Below are 15,159 nucleotides of genomic sequence, written 5' to 3'. Positions count from 1 at the left end.
ACACCTAACCTTTTAAATGCCAATTGAACTGAAGTGAATTAATAGAACTCATCAAAAAGAAAGAAGAAAAAAGGGCAAGTGGGAGCCAGATTGTGGACAGTCTTAAGCGCCAAACTAAGAGCCACTGAGGGTTTCTGATTAGGACAGTGACATCATCAGCTCCAATTCTTAGAAAGATTATTCTGGGAGCTGCATAAAGGACTGATTGGAGAGGAGATTCAGACCAGAAGTAGGGAGATCGATTAGGCTGTTATAGTAGCCCAGGCAAGAGGTGATAGGATCTGATCTCTGATGATGGCTGCTTCATTGGAAGAAGGGGAAAGACATAAGAGATCTTGTGAAGAAAGAATGGACAAGGATTATAACTGAAAAGGGATCACTATTATTTCCTGTTGGTTCTGAAAATGTTGAAACATCTACCAATCTATTTTCTTGGCCAACTGATGCTTTATAAATTCTGAATCAAGCAAGAGTAATAGCATCAGAAACACATGATGGTGATGACCTCACTTCCTCATCAGGAAAGCAAAGTTATGTGTTTCCCCTACCTTATCTGGTGCAGTATCCTCAGGAGTCTTTGTAGATTCAACCATGGGTGGAACAAGGAGAGTTCCAATTTCTTCACTGGAATGACCAGATGGCCATTTTGACTTTCCATCCAAAGCATCATGATCAGTGTCCTCTTCAGGTTTTAGTGAGGCCTTTATGGGGTCTTCCATTACCTCACCATTCAGAGGTTCTAATTCAGATTCCTGTGGCATTATTAATTTTTTTTAAGTGAAAGCATACATAATTACAGACTATCTTCCTAAAAACATGGAAGAACCATCCTGATAATTCAGTTTAAAATAAACTGTTCTTGTTACATCTAATATTAGTTAATCCATAAGATGTTCTTATGATATAACTAGGTAGAATTTTAAACCCATTTTTAAAATGAGATTAAGGTCTTCAGAAAATCAAAGAGAAATACAGCTAAGCTCCAAAATGGGACCTCAAAATGATTCAGGGCAAATTTAACCTTATCTTGATGATGACAAGGCGCAAGATAGTAACATGATAAAATTTTAGAAAAAGTAGTCCATCATGCACATTGCTTTCAGATTAGAAGTCCAATTAGGATATTACAATAAATCAACTACCAAGTGATAAAATACTAGAACAGAATGAGAATAGGAACAAAAACAAACAACATTTTTGAAAATAAAAGCTATAATAGAATTTAGCAAATAATGAAAAAGTGGGAGAGGAAGTAAAAAAATATATATATAGCCAAGTGTCAAGCCTAGTTAAGAAATGTGGAAACCAAGGATACCTAAGGCAAAATGAGAAGTTTAATTTAGGACATAAAATATCTATGAGGCAGCTAAGGGTGAAATGGAAGGGGGGCCTGATTCAAAATAAGAGACATAATAAAGTTCAGGACCCAGCGCTTCTACTCACTTTACTTATTTGCTTATTTGGTTCTAAACCAGAGGATCTCCAAGGTCCCTTCCAGTTCTATGTCAAGATTGGAACACAGGTCAGGAGTGGAGGCAAAGATTTGTAATCTATCCACATAGAGCCGAGATCAAGCCAGAAGATGACAAACATTTTTACAAAAACCAAGTCTTTGCAAATATCCATAGCCAAGAATAGCAAAAAGGTAACAGTTTAAAAGGTGGAAGAATATAGAGAGGAAAAAGAACCACAAAGTATATTGTGCAAGGTAATCAAAGTAGATAAGAGGGTAGCCCACTCTTGAAAATTAAAGGTTGACCAGAGACCATTAGTTTAAGTAAAATAGAAGTCTAATATCACTTCAATAGAGTGGTGGGAATGGAAGGAGAAGTACAAGGAGGAAAAGGATGGGGAAAAGTGAAAAACAAATCAATGTAATTAGGAAAACAAACTTTTCCCAAAATCATAGAATCTTGAGCATGTGGTAAAGAGGAAAAGAAAGTTGGAAAAAAAAAAAACTGCAACATTCCCCCCATATGGAGTGCCCAAGTGGAAGAGTTAGCAGTAAGACTGACACTTTCTTCCTCTCATCTTCCACTAGTGAGGGCAAATGGGGAACAGAAAGTAAGAGGGAAGAGACAATGAGAAGATGTTGAAGATGACAAGTAAAGGTGAGGATATTGAGGGCAAGTCATGCCAGAGAACTGGTAAGTGATTCTTTCCTTTTATAGCAATTTATCCTTTGTTTAATTATGTCCTTCCACCAAAATAAGGATACCAATGAAGGATGAAAATGTTTGATGGCTACTATCTGTATTCCACAAAAAAGTTTCTTCCATAAAAATGTATGATTTTAAAAAGTAGCTTAGAAACAGGCCCTTATCTATTTTCTTAAAACACTTATTATGCCGATATATTTCTGTAAATAGCAAATCACAAAACAATGTTTTATGGTCACTTATTATTGGGGTTCTTTGCCACTTTGGGCAATAAGAATGGAAAAAACTTACTTGTGAGTCACATCTCAAAATTATTTTTCCTTTATATTGACTTAAGACCCCAAAGTAAGTTATCTAGTTATGAATCTAAAAATGACAAAATTTTCTTCTGGAGAAATGACTTCCTTTTACAAGAATAACACCACTGTCATTTGCTATAAAGATGTGCACCCACATGTACCTGTATACTGTTCTGATATATGTTTCAAACTTTATAAGATGTACTAAAATGTATTTGATTTTTGTAAATTAAAATTTTAAATGCTTTTGGGGATCTCGCTATTCAAATAAATCCTATAGAAAATCTTATTAGATGTTTAAAATTATCTCCCTTCCTCCCAGGTATATTTTGATTTCATTCAAATTAGTAAGGTACTGTGGGATTTTGGTTTTATTTTTTGCTTCAAATAAAGGAATCTCTATTTCTGCCTCCTTATTGTATTAACTTTATTATATGTATGTATAATCAGAATAATCTATATTATATGGATATAATTTCAGTACACGGATAAACAATTGCAAACAGTAAAATTTTAAGTTTATTTCTTCACTGTATTTTATCAAGAGGAACAAAATAATTTTGACTTTTATGCTGTAGTCTCATACCTCTTCGTCATCTTTCTTCTCTAGGACTGATTTACTCAACCCTTGTGTTTCTAGGATGTGTTGTTCTTTTTCTATGTTTTCCCGTTCAAAATCAACTGCACTCTCATCAGGTTCATCTTCAATTAACTCTTCTGAGCTCTCAGATGTATATGCAGTAGATTCCAGTCTGGGAAAGAAAGTTATTTTAGTTTTGTTTCCTTAGAAAGGGTGAGGTTTTCAGAGAAAGATCTTAAGAACTGGACATGGCCCAAGAAATCAAGTAGTCCCACCCTCATTTTCCCCACAAATGGATGGATCTCTTTCTACAAAACTTTCCAAATGACTTACTGGAAATTAGTCATTATTCAACTACAATAAACTCCTTAATGTCTAGCAATAGGGGACTATCTACTGCAAAACAACTCATTCCATGTTTTAAATATTCTCTATATAATTTTTCCTTTTTCTGAATCAAACAAAATTTTGATCTCTATAACTTCTATGCATTGGTTCTAGCTCTAGCTCTTTACAACCAAATAGAAATCTTTCTTTAGAAAGTCTTCTTTATGTCAGATTCCTCATAGCAACAGGTTGCAAAGTGGATATTCACCAACTGGGAAATAATTAGACAAAATAGCATATAAATTGGAATAGTATATTAATAAAAGAAACAAATGTGATGTGTTGGAGATAATAATGTCTCTATTACCTGGTACTAACTATATTATCTGGTACTAAATGAAGTAAAAGAATAATGAGAGTTGTGATTAAAATAACAAAAATGAAAATAGAGTACATTTTTATTCTTTTTTTTCAATATTCATTTTTGTAAGGTTTATGTTCCAAATTCTTCCCTTCCCTCTTCCCAAGACAGCAAGTAATCTGATTTTAAACCTTTCCCATATTTGTCATGTTGTACAAGAAAAATCAGACCAAAAGAAGAGAAAAACCATGAGAAAAAAACAAAAAAGATGGAAATATTGTGCTTTGATCCATAGTCAGTCTCCATGGTTCTCTCTCTGTATATAGATGGCATTTTTCTATCCCATATAATGATCTTATCTATACCTCTCAAACAAGATGGCAAAACATAATCCTTTTGTTCAGACAGAGAGAAAGAGAGAAAGGAGGAATATTATGGATGCAGAATGAGATATTGACAGACTTGGTAGATTTTGCTTAAATGGCTTTTCTATGTTAAAAAGGAGGGTTCAATATGTGTGGAAGTTATGTGTAGGAGGAGATGGGGATATGTGCACACAACAGGAAATTACTTTTATAAAAACAAAGCTATCAATAAAGCATACCCTCTCACACCCACAAGTCCTTCCCTCCTACCACAATAATCCCTCAAACATTAAAAGACAGTGATGTCTTTATTGTGTTCTCCCTCCCCTCCAGGCAAAAATTCCAAGTTCCTTCAAATGATTTCTAAGATGGCTTGATTTCAAGACACAATTTATTCAAGATCAATCATTCCCCTGCTTAAGGCTCAGTAAGCTCAACAACTTAATAAAAAAATTTTGGAACATATACTCTGCCTGGCAGGCACTGTTTTTTCTCAATTAAGTGTCAATTGTGATGGAAGGAATAGGATCTAGTTGAATGAGAGGTTTACTTACGTAAAAAACAAGAATGCTTAGTCATTTGCTAATAGTTTTGACCACTGCTGACTCACACACTCATTTTAAGTAACATGGGCTGTCATCATATCTCCCCATTCTATGTAGCAATGGTACTCTTAAATGAGCAAATCTGAGAATTTTCATATAAGACATAATAAATGTGATTAAACTGCCTGTCTGAGAGAATGTGTCCTCAGTTCTTTAGTTTTCTGCTTTTAAACCTGTTCTATTATATTAATAACTGTTCCAAAAATATGATGCCCACAAATTGACACAATACTTCAGATAGCATAAAGGAAAAGTCCAACAGCACAGTACAGATCGCCTTAGAATTAGATTAGTAAGGGGCAGCTAGGTGGTGCGGTGGGATAGAGCACCACTCCTGAAGTCAAGAGGACCTGAGTTCAAATCTGACTTCAGACACTTAACACCTTCTAGCTATGTGACCCTGGGCAAGTCACTTAACCCTAAATGCTTCAGGAAAAAAAAATTAGATTGGCACACAGCACTGATGACTCACTGAAATGCATAATTTATGTAACTTCCATTTTCACACATGTACATATATACATATATATGTATGAATATTATAAAAATTTGAGCATTTAAAAACACGCATACATATATGTATGTACATATCTATGCACATATTTGTATATGTTTACAGGTACTCAAATGCTAAAATTTTCTTAATATTCACATATACATATTCAAAATCATTGACTGCTTTCATAATAAAGTACAGAAATATTTTTTGAAAATCTGAATGGTATAAGTATAGTAGAGGATTTTGAGAATTAAAAGGAATCCTACAATAGTGATTTACTGAAGTAGAAAACAGGTCTATAGGCAAGATAAATGGAAATCAACATTTTAAAAAAGTAGCCAGTTTTCTTTTCTATTAAAGTATGCATTATTAGTAAAGAGTAAATAAATGAGAACAAGATGGTTCATGGATTAAAGATTAATAGATCACAAAAACATATTGTGATGCATAAATATAATAGAATATTACTATGCATTAAAAAAAAGAAAAATAATTCAGAAGCATGAAAAAACACCATATGAACTGATGCAAAGTTAAGTTGAAAACTAAGAAACCAATTCATAATGACAACAATGTAAATGGAAAGAACAAAACAAAAGCAAACTCAAAATGAATTCTAAGAGATTATAATAATCAAGTTTATTCCCAAAAAAAAATGAGAAAAAATTACTTTTTGTTCTTTGCAGAGATTGGGGGAAAAAAGGTGGGACAGATGGACTGTGGATGTGGGAAAACTGAGTAGACTATCAGATTTGGGTAATATTTTGTTGAACTCTTCTTTTTCTGTTGCTTCTTAAATCTTCCTTACAATGGATGGCTCCCTGAATAGAGAATGAGGAGGGATATAAACATAAAGGGAAGAAGTTTGTTCTCATCTCTCTTCTTTGTGGTTAAGTCTGGCCATTATAATTGTGAAGGGATTTTTTGGGGGGAGAGAAGGCAATCAGAGTATAATTACTTGCCCAATGTCATACAACTATTAAGTGCCTGAGGTCAAATTCTCTTGACTTGGGAGGATTACATCATCCACTTAGCTACTCCTTGGCCATTATAATTTTGAAGCATTCAACTGCAATGCTTTAGTTATTATTGTTCTTTCCATTTATATTATTTTAATTCTATATGTTGTTTTCCTAGTTTTGCTAACTTCACTTCAATCAGTTCATATCAACTTCCAATATTCTATATGTTCATCATTTCTTAAAGCACAGTAACATTCAATGGATGAATATAAATTTATGTCCCCTAAGTTGTTTAATTACTTTTCAGTTGATAGATGCCTACTTTATTTTCAGTTCTCTACTACAACAAGGGCTGCACTAAATACTTTGATATATAAGGAGACTTTCTTTTCATTTATTGACTTCCTTGGACATATATACACAAGTAAAACTGCTGGATGGACATTTAAGAGATTTTCTTCACTTTATTCTGAACCACTTTCCAGAAAAGTTGGACCAATTTACAGCTTTACCTTGATTTCAATTTGCTTATTGTTTCATAGGTAATCAGCCATTTTTGTTATTTTTGTTATTTGTGAAAATTTCCTGGGTACAACTTCAGATTAGTTTTGATTAGCATTTCTCTTAGTAGTAGTATATTTGGTTATATACTAGTAGTATATACTATAACTAAGAGAAATGCTAATCAAAACTAATACTTTATAATATGACTCATTTGGTCATATTGACTTTTTAGGAAGTAGATTTGGGCCTTATATACCATATACTAGAAGATATTCTAATATTTCCCTCATTAGGCTGTGAATTTTCTAAGAGTATAAATTTTTTTGCCTCCTTTTGTTTTCCTCAGTGTTTAACACAAACATAAAGCTTGGCAAACATGTTTATTGATTTAAGTAGGAGCATTTTAAAAATATTTTTAAGCCTGTAAATTCTTTATGGAAGGGAATTTTGGTAAGAATTCACCTTCCCAAGGATGATTAGTATCTGCTCTACAAATTGACATCACTGGGCATTTGTGAGATGAAAGGATAGCCACAGTGTTACTTCACTAATATCTGTCAAAGGTAGGACTTGGATTCAGTTCTTGAAAAGATCTACTTTGGTCCATCCTATAATATATAATCAAAGTGTGTGGTTGGTCCTTTACCTGCTTATTGGAGCCACAGATGAAGCCTGAGGAGTGTTTTCATCCACATCTTGAAGAGGGTTAAGTTCTGAATCATGAAATCTCTTTCCAATTTTTGGCCTCTTCAAATGACTGCTTCTTGTTTGAGTGTTAATAGGTGTTTTATCAAGTCCTAAAAGACAATAAACCTATCCTAAAGTAGATATCTAGGATGACACACTTCTAGCATACACTAACATACAGGAAGTAGGTTTTGTTTATATATCGACATTTCTCATGTTCCTTACTCATTTATGCTCACTTAGTTGTTCAAAAGTAACAAAGACAATTCTATCAATAACAATAATAATGTACCTTATATGGACAATGCTTCATTGTTTCCAATTTTTTAAAAATCAGGTTTGATTGATGTTTTTTGTTTCTTTTATCACCCTAGTTATCCCAAATATCCTTCCTCCTCCTCCCAGAGAGCCATCCCATGTGACAAATAGTAATTTTTTTAAAGAAAGAAAAATTAGTACAACTGGTTGATCACCAATATGCTTTTAAATCTCATTTCATTATTTGGTATCCCCAAGTTAGGGGATTACTAGGGTAAGTTTAAGTATCTATTTTACCAACGAGGAAACAGATGCTCAGGAATTAATTAGATGACCCAAATTCACATTCACTGCTTTAGCAGTATAAACAGAAATGAAAAAACTTCTAGGTTTTAAGAAGAGATGGAGAAATGCTAAGAATACAGGAGGGTCTTAAACATTTGGCAACTGATTGACCAGTAATATTTCTTACCTTCAGATGTACTTGCATTGGTGTCTGAGATACCTTTTCCTCTTACAGGATCAACCTAAAACAAGAGTGGTAGATTAGATTTCACTAGTGATTTTACCTAGCTTTTCTGTTATTGAGTTACATGAACTTCTCCAAAATCAAAGTTTAAACTATTAAGTGTATCTTTATGATGCTGTACAATTGCACATCAACCTGGGTTTTCTAAGACATACATAATTTAGGTGATTATGATATTATGTTGACTTTTAATATATATTTTATCTATTCACTGTGCTCTGCAAATCTTTTTCTTCCTACAACATGTATATCCACACTCCCACTTCTAAAAATCTTGGATTGTTAGTGGATTTCAAAAAATTATAAGTTTTTTTTTCAAATTAAGCACAAAATGACTTTACAAAAACTAAGTGTACCCTAATCAAAAATTTAACAAAATTTTAAGGAATGTTTCCAAAGGAGTTTCTATATTTATAAACCAAAACAGCATGTTCAGTGTCAGTTATATAAACATAGGGCCAAATACCATATAACTTATAATCAAACCCATAGTAGATATGAGTCCCTAATTGACTCATAATATTTAAGAAATAATAACTGTAACCTGATATTTTGGTTACAGAGCAATTTGAAGCATAGAAAGATACAAAAAGACTCTACAAGGGACAGAAATAAAAAGAATTTATCATTTCTTACAAATTTCAAATAAGAAGATGGGATAAATTCATAGAATCTCAGAAGATGGAAAAAAATTTTTCTCAAAAGCTAGGAAGTCCAACCCATATCAAAAGAAAAACCCATCCTACAACTTTTGCAGTAAGTTTGGTTTTCAAGACTATTTATGAAAAGGATGTGACTATGACCATGGGTACCCACTGCAAATGCAAATTAGTCCCTCTTATTGTAGAGAATGTTAATTTGGTTTACTCACTTTTCTTAAAGCAAAGAATGTTTATATTTCTCAATTCTACTATTTTTTTCTTAGAATAAGATGTAAGCTCACTATCATTTCTGAACAGCTTAGCAGTGATAGTTGAAAATCTGTTGAATTTGTTATGCTTTCCCATTTTCACTGAAGGTATAATATATCCAGCAAGTATTTGCTGGATATATTGTACAACATTCACAACTATAATAAACTGAATTAAGTGCTTTTTTTCCTTTTTTTTTGGGGGGGGGGAGGAGCCCTGTTTTACACATACATACAAATCTTATTTTTAGAAACAAATATATACACCCAGAATTACCTGCACTTCCCTAGACAGCTTGTCTCCACCTCCTACTTCACATTCGCGAATAGGTGTAGAGTCACAGTCTTCATATGTAAGTTTTCTCACTTCATTTGGAGAAACCTCTGTGCTTAGAAGAATTTAAAAAAAAGAAAAGCAAGCCCACTTATCATATTTGATTATAAGATCACCATTACAACCATTTGTAATATTACAAAATTATAAAAACCACCCTCAGGAGTCCTTTTCTTTTAATTTGAAGTAAGAAAAAAAAAAAAAAGGATTCTTAAGTAAGTATTCTGCATTTTGTGAATTCTAGGAGAATTCACGAATTTCATAGAGACTTGTGCCCTTGGATCCTAGATAACCACTACATATTTGTTATATGTTCTTTCTCTACCAATTCCTAATTAGCATACTGAGTAATTGAAAAGATGAACGAAGCCCTCGGAACAAAGATGATTATTAGTAGCCTAAAGGTTAAATATAAGAACAGTCAAATTGTAGAATAACTTTATAGTATTTACTATTGTACATATTGTTTTGTACATGTTGTATATTATATCAGTGGATATTCACTTTCTAAGCTAGAGTGGGAGTATAATCAACTTATAAAAATTCTTACCTGCACATCTGAATGCTTCTCTCTGTAATGCACTGGTGATGGGTATTCTTTGATGCCACTGTCCAGTTCCTTCAATCTCCCAAAGAAGTTCATGATCTCCTGGGTACTTCTCAAAATACTGTCTACAAGCTACAAAATACATATATAATGGTTTTTCTTTTCTTTTTTAAAAAAAATCCAGACACTTCAAAACAAAACTTGGGAGAGTTTATGCTAGTGAAAATAAGAAAAAAAAAATGTGAATGATAACCCTTGAATGAATGATTTCAACAAAAGACAACCAGTGCAAGTCAAAGTATGCCATAGTAGAAAGAGCAATAGAACTGGAATTGGCAAATGATAATATTTATTGGATCAACTTTTAATGTATACTGTGATTAAATTCATTATGTATCATTTTTTATTAATCCCATTTACAATTAATTGATTTTATCTTGTTAACTGTCTCAAGTCATTGTTCTTTGTCTCTGAACTTAACTCATTCCAGATCAGCTGAATTTCTAAACTAAGTTTAAAAATGCAGTTCTCCTATTTATCACTATTTTATTCTTACCAATGAAATCTCCTATTCTGGGTGAATTCAGGTATATATAAGGAGTCTGTTCTATTATCTTTACACTACCAAGTTAACCCTCACAGATGTATTATTTGCTATCCATAAGAGGTTGGTCCACTATCTAAACTTGCAGGTGAACTCAAATAATAAAGACTTCTTAATCATAAGAGGGAAAGAATGGGCTGTTACTAGTCTCAGTCCCAACTTTTTTCCCCTCTCTCTTTTTCCTTTTATTATTGTTTTTATTTTTTTCTAGTTATACATGTATGTTAACTTTTAAAATACACATTTCTTTACGAATCACGTTGGGAGAGAAAAACAAGAACACAAAGAAAAAACCATGAGAGAGAAAAAAAAAAAACTAAAAAGAAGTGAACATAGCATGTGTTGATTTACATTCAATCTTCGTAACTCTTTTTCTGGATGTAGATGGATTTTCTATCCAAAGTTTATTGAGATTGCCTTGGATCACTGAACCATGGAGAAGAACTAAGTCTTTTATAGTTGATCATGACTCATTATCAACTTCTAACCAAGCATATTGTTTTTTATGTCAGTCAGCCATGTAACCAGTGATGGTTAACTTGATAGCCAATTGTCTAATTTTCCCACCTACCCTGTTCTATTCTTTGTTCCAATTTTATAGCTCACACCATATAATAAGATCAAAATGGATACATGACTTAGACATAAATGATGATCCCAAAGGCAAATTAGCAGGGCATAGAATAGTTTACCTGTCAGATCTATACATAAAGGAAGAATTTCTGAGTAAACAAGAACTAGAGAGCATTATGAGATATAGTTTTGATGACATGAAATTAAAATTGTTTTGCATAAAAAACCCCAATGCAGCCAACATTAGAAGAAAAATAGTAACGTGGGGGAAGGTCTTAAAAAAAAAAAAATCAACAGATATATTTATTTCATGGAAAACTTTCTCTAAAATTTAAAATATTTTCTCTTTAACTATATCTTTTCCTACCTATAAAATATCATCTTTCTCTCTTTTTTTAAACATGTGCAATTCCACAAATATCAGCATGCACAAGAAAAATAAGATCAAAAAGAAAAAAAAACAAAAAACTTAGAAAACAAAATTCAGGCAAACAATAACAAAGAGTAGAAATACTATGACTATGTTGTGATCGACACTCTGTTCCCACAGTCCTATCTCTGGTTATAAATGGCTCTCACCATTATAAGACCATTGAAATTGGCCTGAATCATCTCACTGTTGAAGAGAGTCACATCCATCAAATTGATCATCATGTAATCTTGATGTTGCCATGTATAATGATCTCCTGGTTTTCTTTTATTTCACTTAGCCTCAGTTCATGTAATCTCTCCAGGCCTTTCTGAAATCATCCTGTTGATCCTTTCTTAAAGAACACTAACATTCTCTAACATTCATATACCATAACTTATTCTCCAACTGATGGGCATCCACTCAGTTTCTAGTTTCTTGCCATTACAAAAAGAGCTGCCACAAAATTTTTGCACATGTGAGTCCCTTTCCTTTTTTTATGATCTCTTTGGGATACAAGCCCAGTAGAAACACTGATGGATCAAAGGTATGCACAGTTTGATAACCCTTTGGACATAGTTCCAAATAGTTCTCCCAAATGGTTAGATCAGTTCACAACTCTACTAGATGTGTGATAATACAACAATATATTAGTATCCCAGTTTTCCCACATTCCCTCCAACATTCATCAATATCTTTTTCTGTCATCTTAATCTGAGAGGTGCATAGTGGTAACTTCAGAGTTATCTTAATTTGCATTTCTCTGATCAATAGTGATTTAAAACACCTTTTCATATGACTAGAAATGGTTTTAATTTTTTTATCTGAAAATGGTCTGTTCATATCCTTTGACCATTTATCAATTGGGAGAATATCTTAAATTCTTATGAGTAAGTTCTCTCCCTATTTTAGAAATGAAGCTTTTATCAGAACCTTTGAATGTAAAAAATTTCCCCTAGTTTATTGCTTCCCCTCTAATCTTGTCTGTATTGGTTTTATTTATAGAAAAACCTTTTAACTTAATAGAATCAAAATTATCCATTTTGTATTTAATAATGTACTCCAGATCTTTTTGACCACAAATCCCTTCCTTCTCCATGGATTTGAGAGATAAATTATCCTTTGTTCTTGAATTTGCTTATAATGTCACTCTTTTATGTATAAATCATGAACTCATTTCGGCCTTACCTTATTGGCATTGGGTGTTAGTTGTGGGTCAATGCCTAGTTTCTGCCATACTAATTTCTAATTTGGGGGAAAAGTCTTCATAGCACATATCTGATAAAGGACTCATTTTTCAAACATACAGAGAACTAAATCAAATTTATGAGAACACAAGTCATTCCCTAATTGAAAAATAGTTAAAGGATATCACTAAGCCATTTTCAGATGAAATAAGCAAAGCTATCTACAGTCATATGAAAAAGTATTAAATCACTACTGATTTAATCACTCACCAGAGAAAGAAGTGATGGAGTCTGAATGCAGAGTGATGTATACTAACTTTCTCTTTTTTTTTTATGTTGGGTTTTTTAATCTGTTTTGTTCTTTCACACTATGACTAAAACAGAAATGTGTTTTGTATGACTGTACTTGTACAACCTATATCAAATTATTTCCCATCTCAAAAAAGGAAAAGAATAATAATTTGGAACTTAAAAAAAAAAGGTGTTGAAAATTGTTTTTTAATACAATTGGGAATAAAGTATTATTTAAAAAATAAAATAAGACAGCAGCATACAAACCAACTTAATTCAATTTATAATTTGTTATTAAGACTCTTTGAATTTATTAATTATTATACTCCTAGAAAGAAATCAAGATTAGGATGGTTAGGGGCTAATCAAGAAATCATACTATAAGGAAAAGTAATAGAAGCACTGAATTATCTCCTAAATAATCAATCACTGGGGGTAGGATTACTGTAGCAAAAAGTTTAGAGCACCTGTTGTTTACCAGAGCACCAGATGTCATCCCAAAAGTAACAGAGTTCGGGATAGGCATTCCACTCTTGATCCCTATGCTATCAGCCTAAGTTGGCTGTGCCTCTGTCTCTTCTAAAAGCAACTAGATGAACTGCCTTAGGGGAAAAATGTTTCCAGTGAAAAAATGTTTCAGGATAATGCATTTCTGACATTATAGTGGAAGTCAATGAAAAACAAAGTTTTATTTTTATAGGCTTTACTTTATAAATAATAATCTTTGTAGAAGGCCAATGAACCCTAAATGGCAGTTTTAAAATATGATAATGACATGCTAGGGAAATAAATTAAGCTTTGAGTTTCCAAAGAACCTAGCATGGCTATAATACATATACATATATAATACACACACACATATATATATATGAGAAATTTAAATTCTAAATGTTAAAATTGGGATAAAATTAAGATTTTAAGAGATGCTTTTATTGTATAAAAATTTCCAGACCACAGTAAAAAAAATTAAAAGAAAAAATACATTTACCTGTATGCATAAAAGAAGATAGGGGAAACCGTAAACCAAGTTTTTCTTCTGTAAAAGAATCAACAAAGTCTTCTAGCATCAGTAGCCCCAAATCTTTTCCACGGTATTTCTTTCTTACAAACATTGTGTCAAGCACTGGAAGCTGGTAACTTTGAGTAAGATAGGAGGTGCACATGCTTCCTGCAATCATGAAAATGGGAATCAATTTATCACTTTTTAAAAATCAGTTTAAAGCAAAAATACACTTTTAATATACATTTTAACAATCAAAACAAAGGGGTTTTAATTTAAGCCCAATGAATCAGAAAACTGAGCAAAGCAATCAATTGTTGCTCAACGACTATTTGGCATGTTTGCTAAGTAGTGATTCTATTGGCCTTTGTTTACTAAAAAGTCTAACTTGCCAGAATTAAGGAACTGTGTAGATGCATGAAGGGAGGATTATAGAACTGTGTAGCTGCATGAGGAGAAGATGGCTATAAAATAGTTCTCAACCACAGACCCAGTTATATCAAAATCGATTTAGGAGACAGTATCCAGATCTCATTGAACAAGGGTTGTAATAGGTAGGAAACAAGGTATTGTCATAAGGGGATAAGAACAGAAGGTTGGAAGAGTGGCAATGAGAAATTCATGGAAGAGGATCTCTGAAGTGGTAGGGCCAAGAAACTGACAGAGACAAAGGAAAAATGGAGAATGGAGTTGGATTAATCAATGGGGCCGATGATTATGGAAATTATAAGGAGAAAATACTTCCTATGATTAACTAGAAAGGTAGGCTTGTTTATTCTGAGAAAATGAACAGAAATATGAGAGACTTGAACCCAGGTACAGCCTTGGATTCATTCCAAGTTGGATATAGTTGCTTTGTTCAAAGTTACCTACTTATAACACAACCAGTCTTTAAATCTCCATGGGAATTTTTCTTCAGCAATACAAGTCTAAACTTAACACCAAAATGAAGACATTTTGAAAGACATTATAAATTATCTTTTAAAATACCTTCTATGGTGTAAAAAACTATTACAACAAAAACAATTACAGAAAATATTTACCTTCCCAGTCATTAGAACTGTTCCACAAATAACTTTTTAATATATTCTTACCTCCTTTTGCATTTATTCCAAAATAAGGTAAATATTTAATATATGCAGCTTAAAATTTTTAAAAATGGAAATATA

The 15,159-nt window shown here is 32.5% G+C and overlaps 1 protein-coding gene across 3 annotated transcripts in view; it reads right to left on the bottom strand.

Annotated features, from left to right (window-relative positions):
* The window catches only part of FAM169A (family with sequence similarity 169 member A), a 79,124-nt gene that overhangs the window by 10,229 nt on the left and 53,736 nt on the right, over nt 1-15,159 (bottom strand). For all 3 annotated transcript variants that reach the window (XM_051992182.1, XM_051992192.1, XM_051992174.1), the window contains exons 6-12: nt 13,979-14,158; nt 9,930-10,058; nt 9,323-9,429; nt 8,079-8,133; nt 7,308-7,458; nt 3,045-3,210; nt 549-752 (exon numbers count right to left, since the gene is read on the bottom strand). In XM_051992182.1, coding sequence (XP_051848142.1) covers nt 549-752; nt 3,045-3,210; nt 7,308-7,458; nt 8,079-8,133; nt 9,323-9,429; nt 9,930-10,058; nt 13,979-14,158 — 992 coding nt within the window. The remainder of the gene's footprint in view (nt 1-548; nt 753-3,044; nt 3,211-7,307; nt 7,459-8,078; nt 8,134-9,322; nt 9,430-9,929; nt 10,059-13,978; nt 14,159-15,159) is intronic.

The sequence above is a fragment of the Antechinus flavipes genome, chromosome 1 (assembly GCF_016432865.1).
Source record: "Antechinus flavipes isolate AdamAnt ecotype Samford, QLD, Australia chromosome 1, AdamAnt_v2, whole genome shotgun sequence".
NCBI classification, from domain to species: domain Eukaryota; kingdom Metazoa; phylum Chordata; class Mammalia; order Dasyuromorphia; family Dasyuridae; genus Antechinus; species Antechinus flavipes.
The sequence above is the reverse complement of the archived record's forward strand: the minus strand, read 5'-3'. Positions and strand labels throughout refer to the sequence as shown.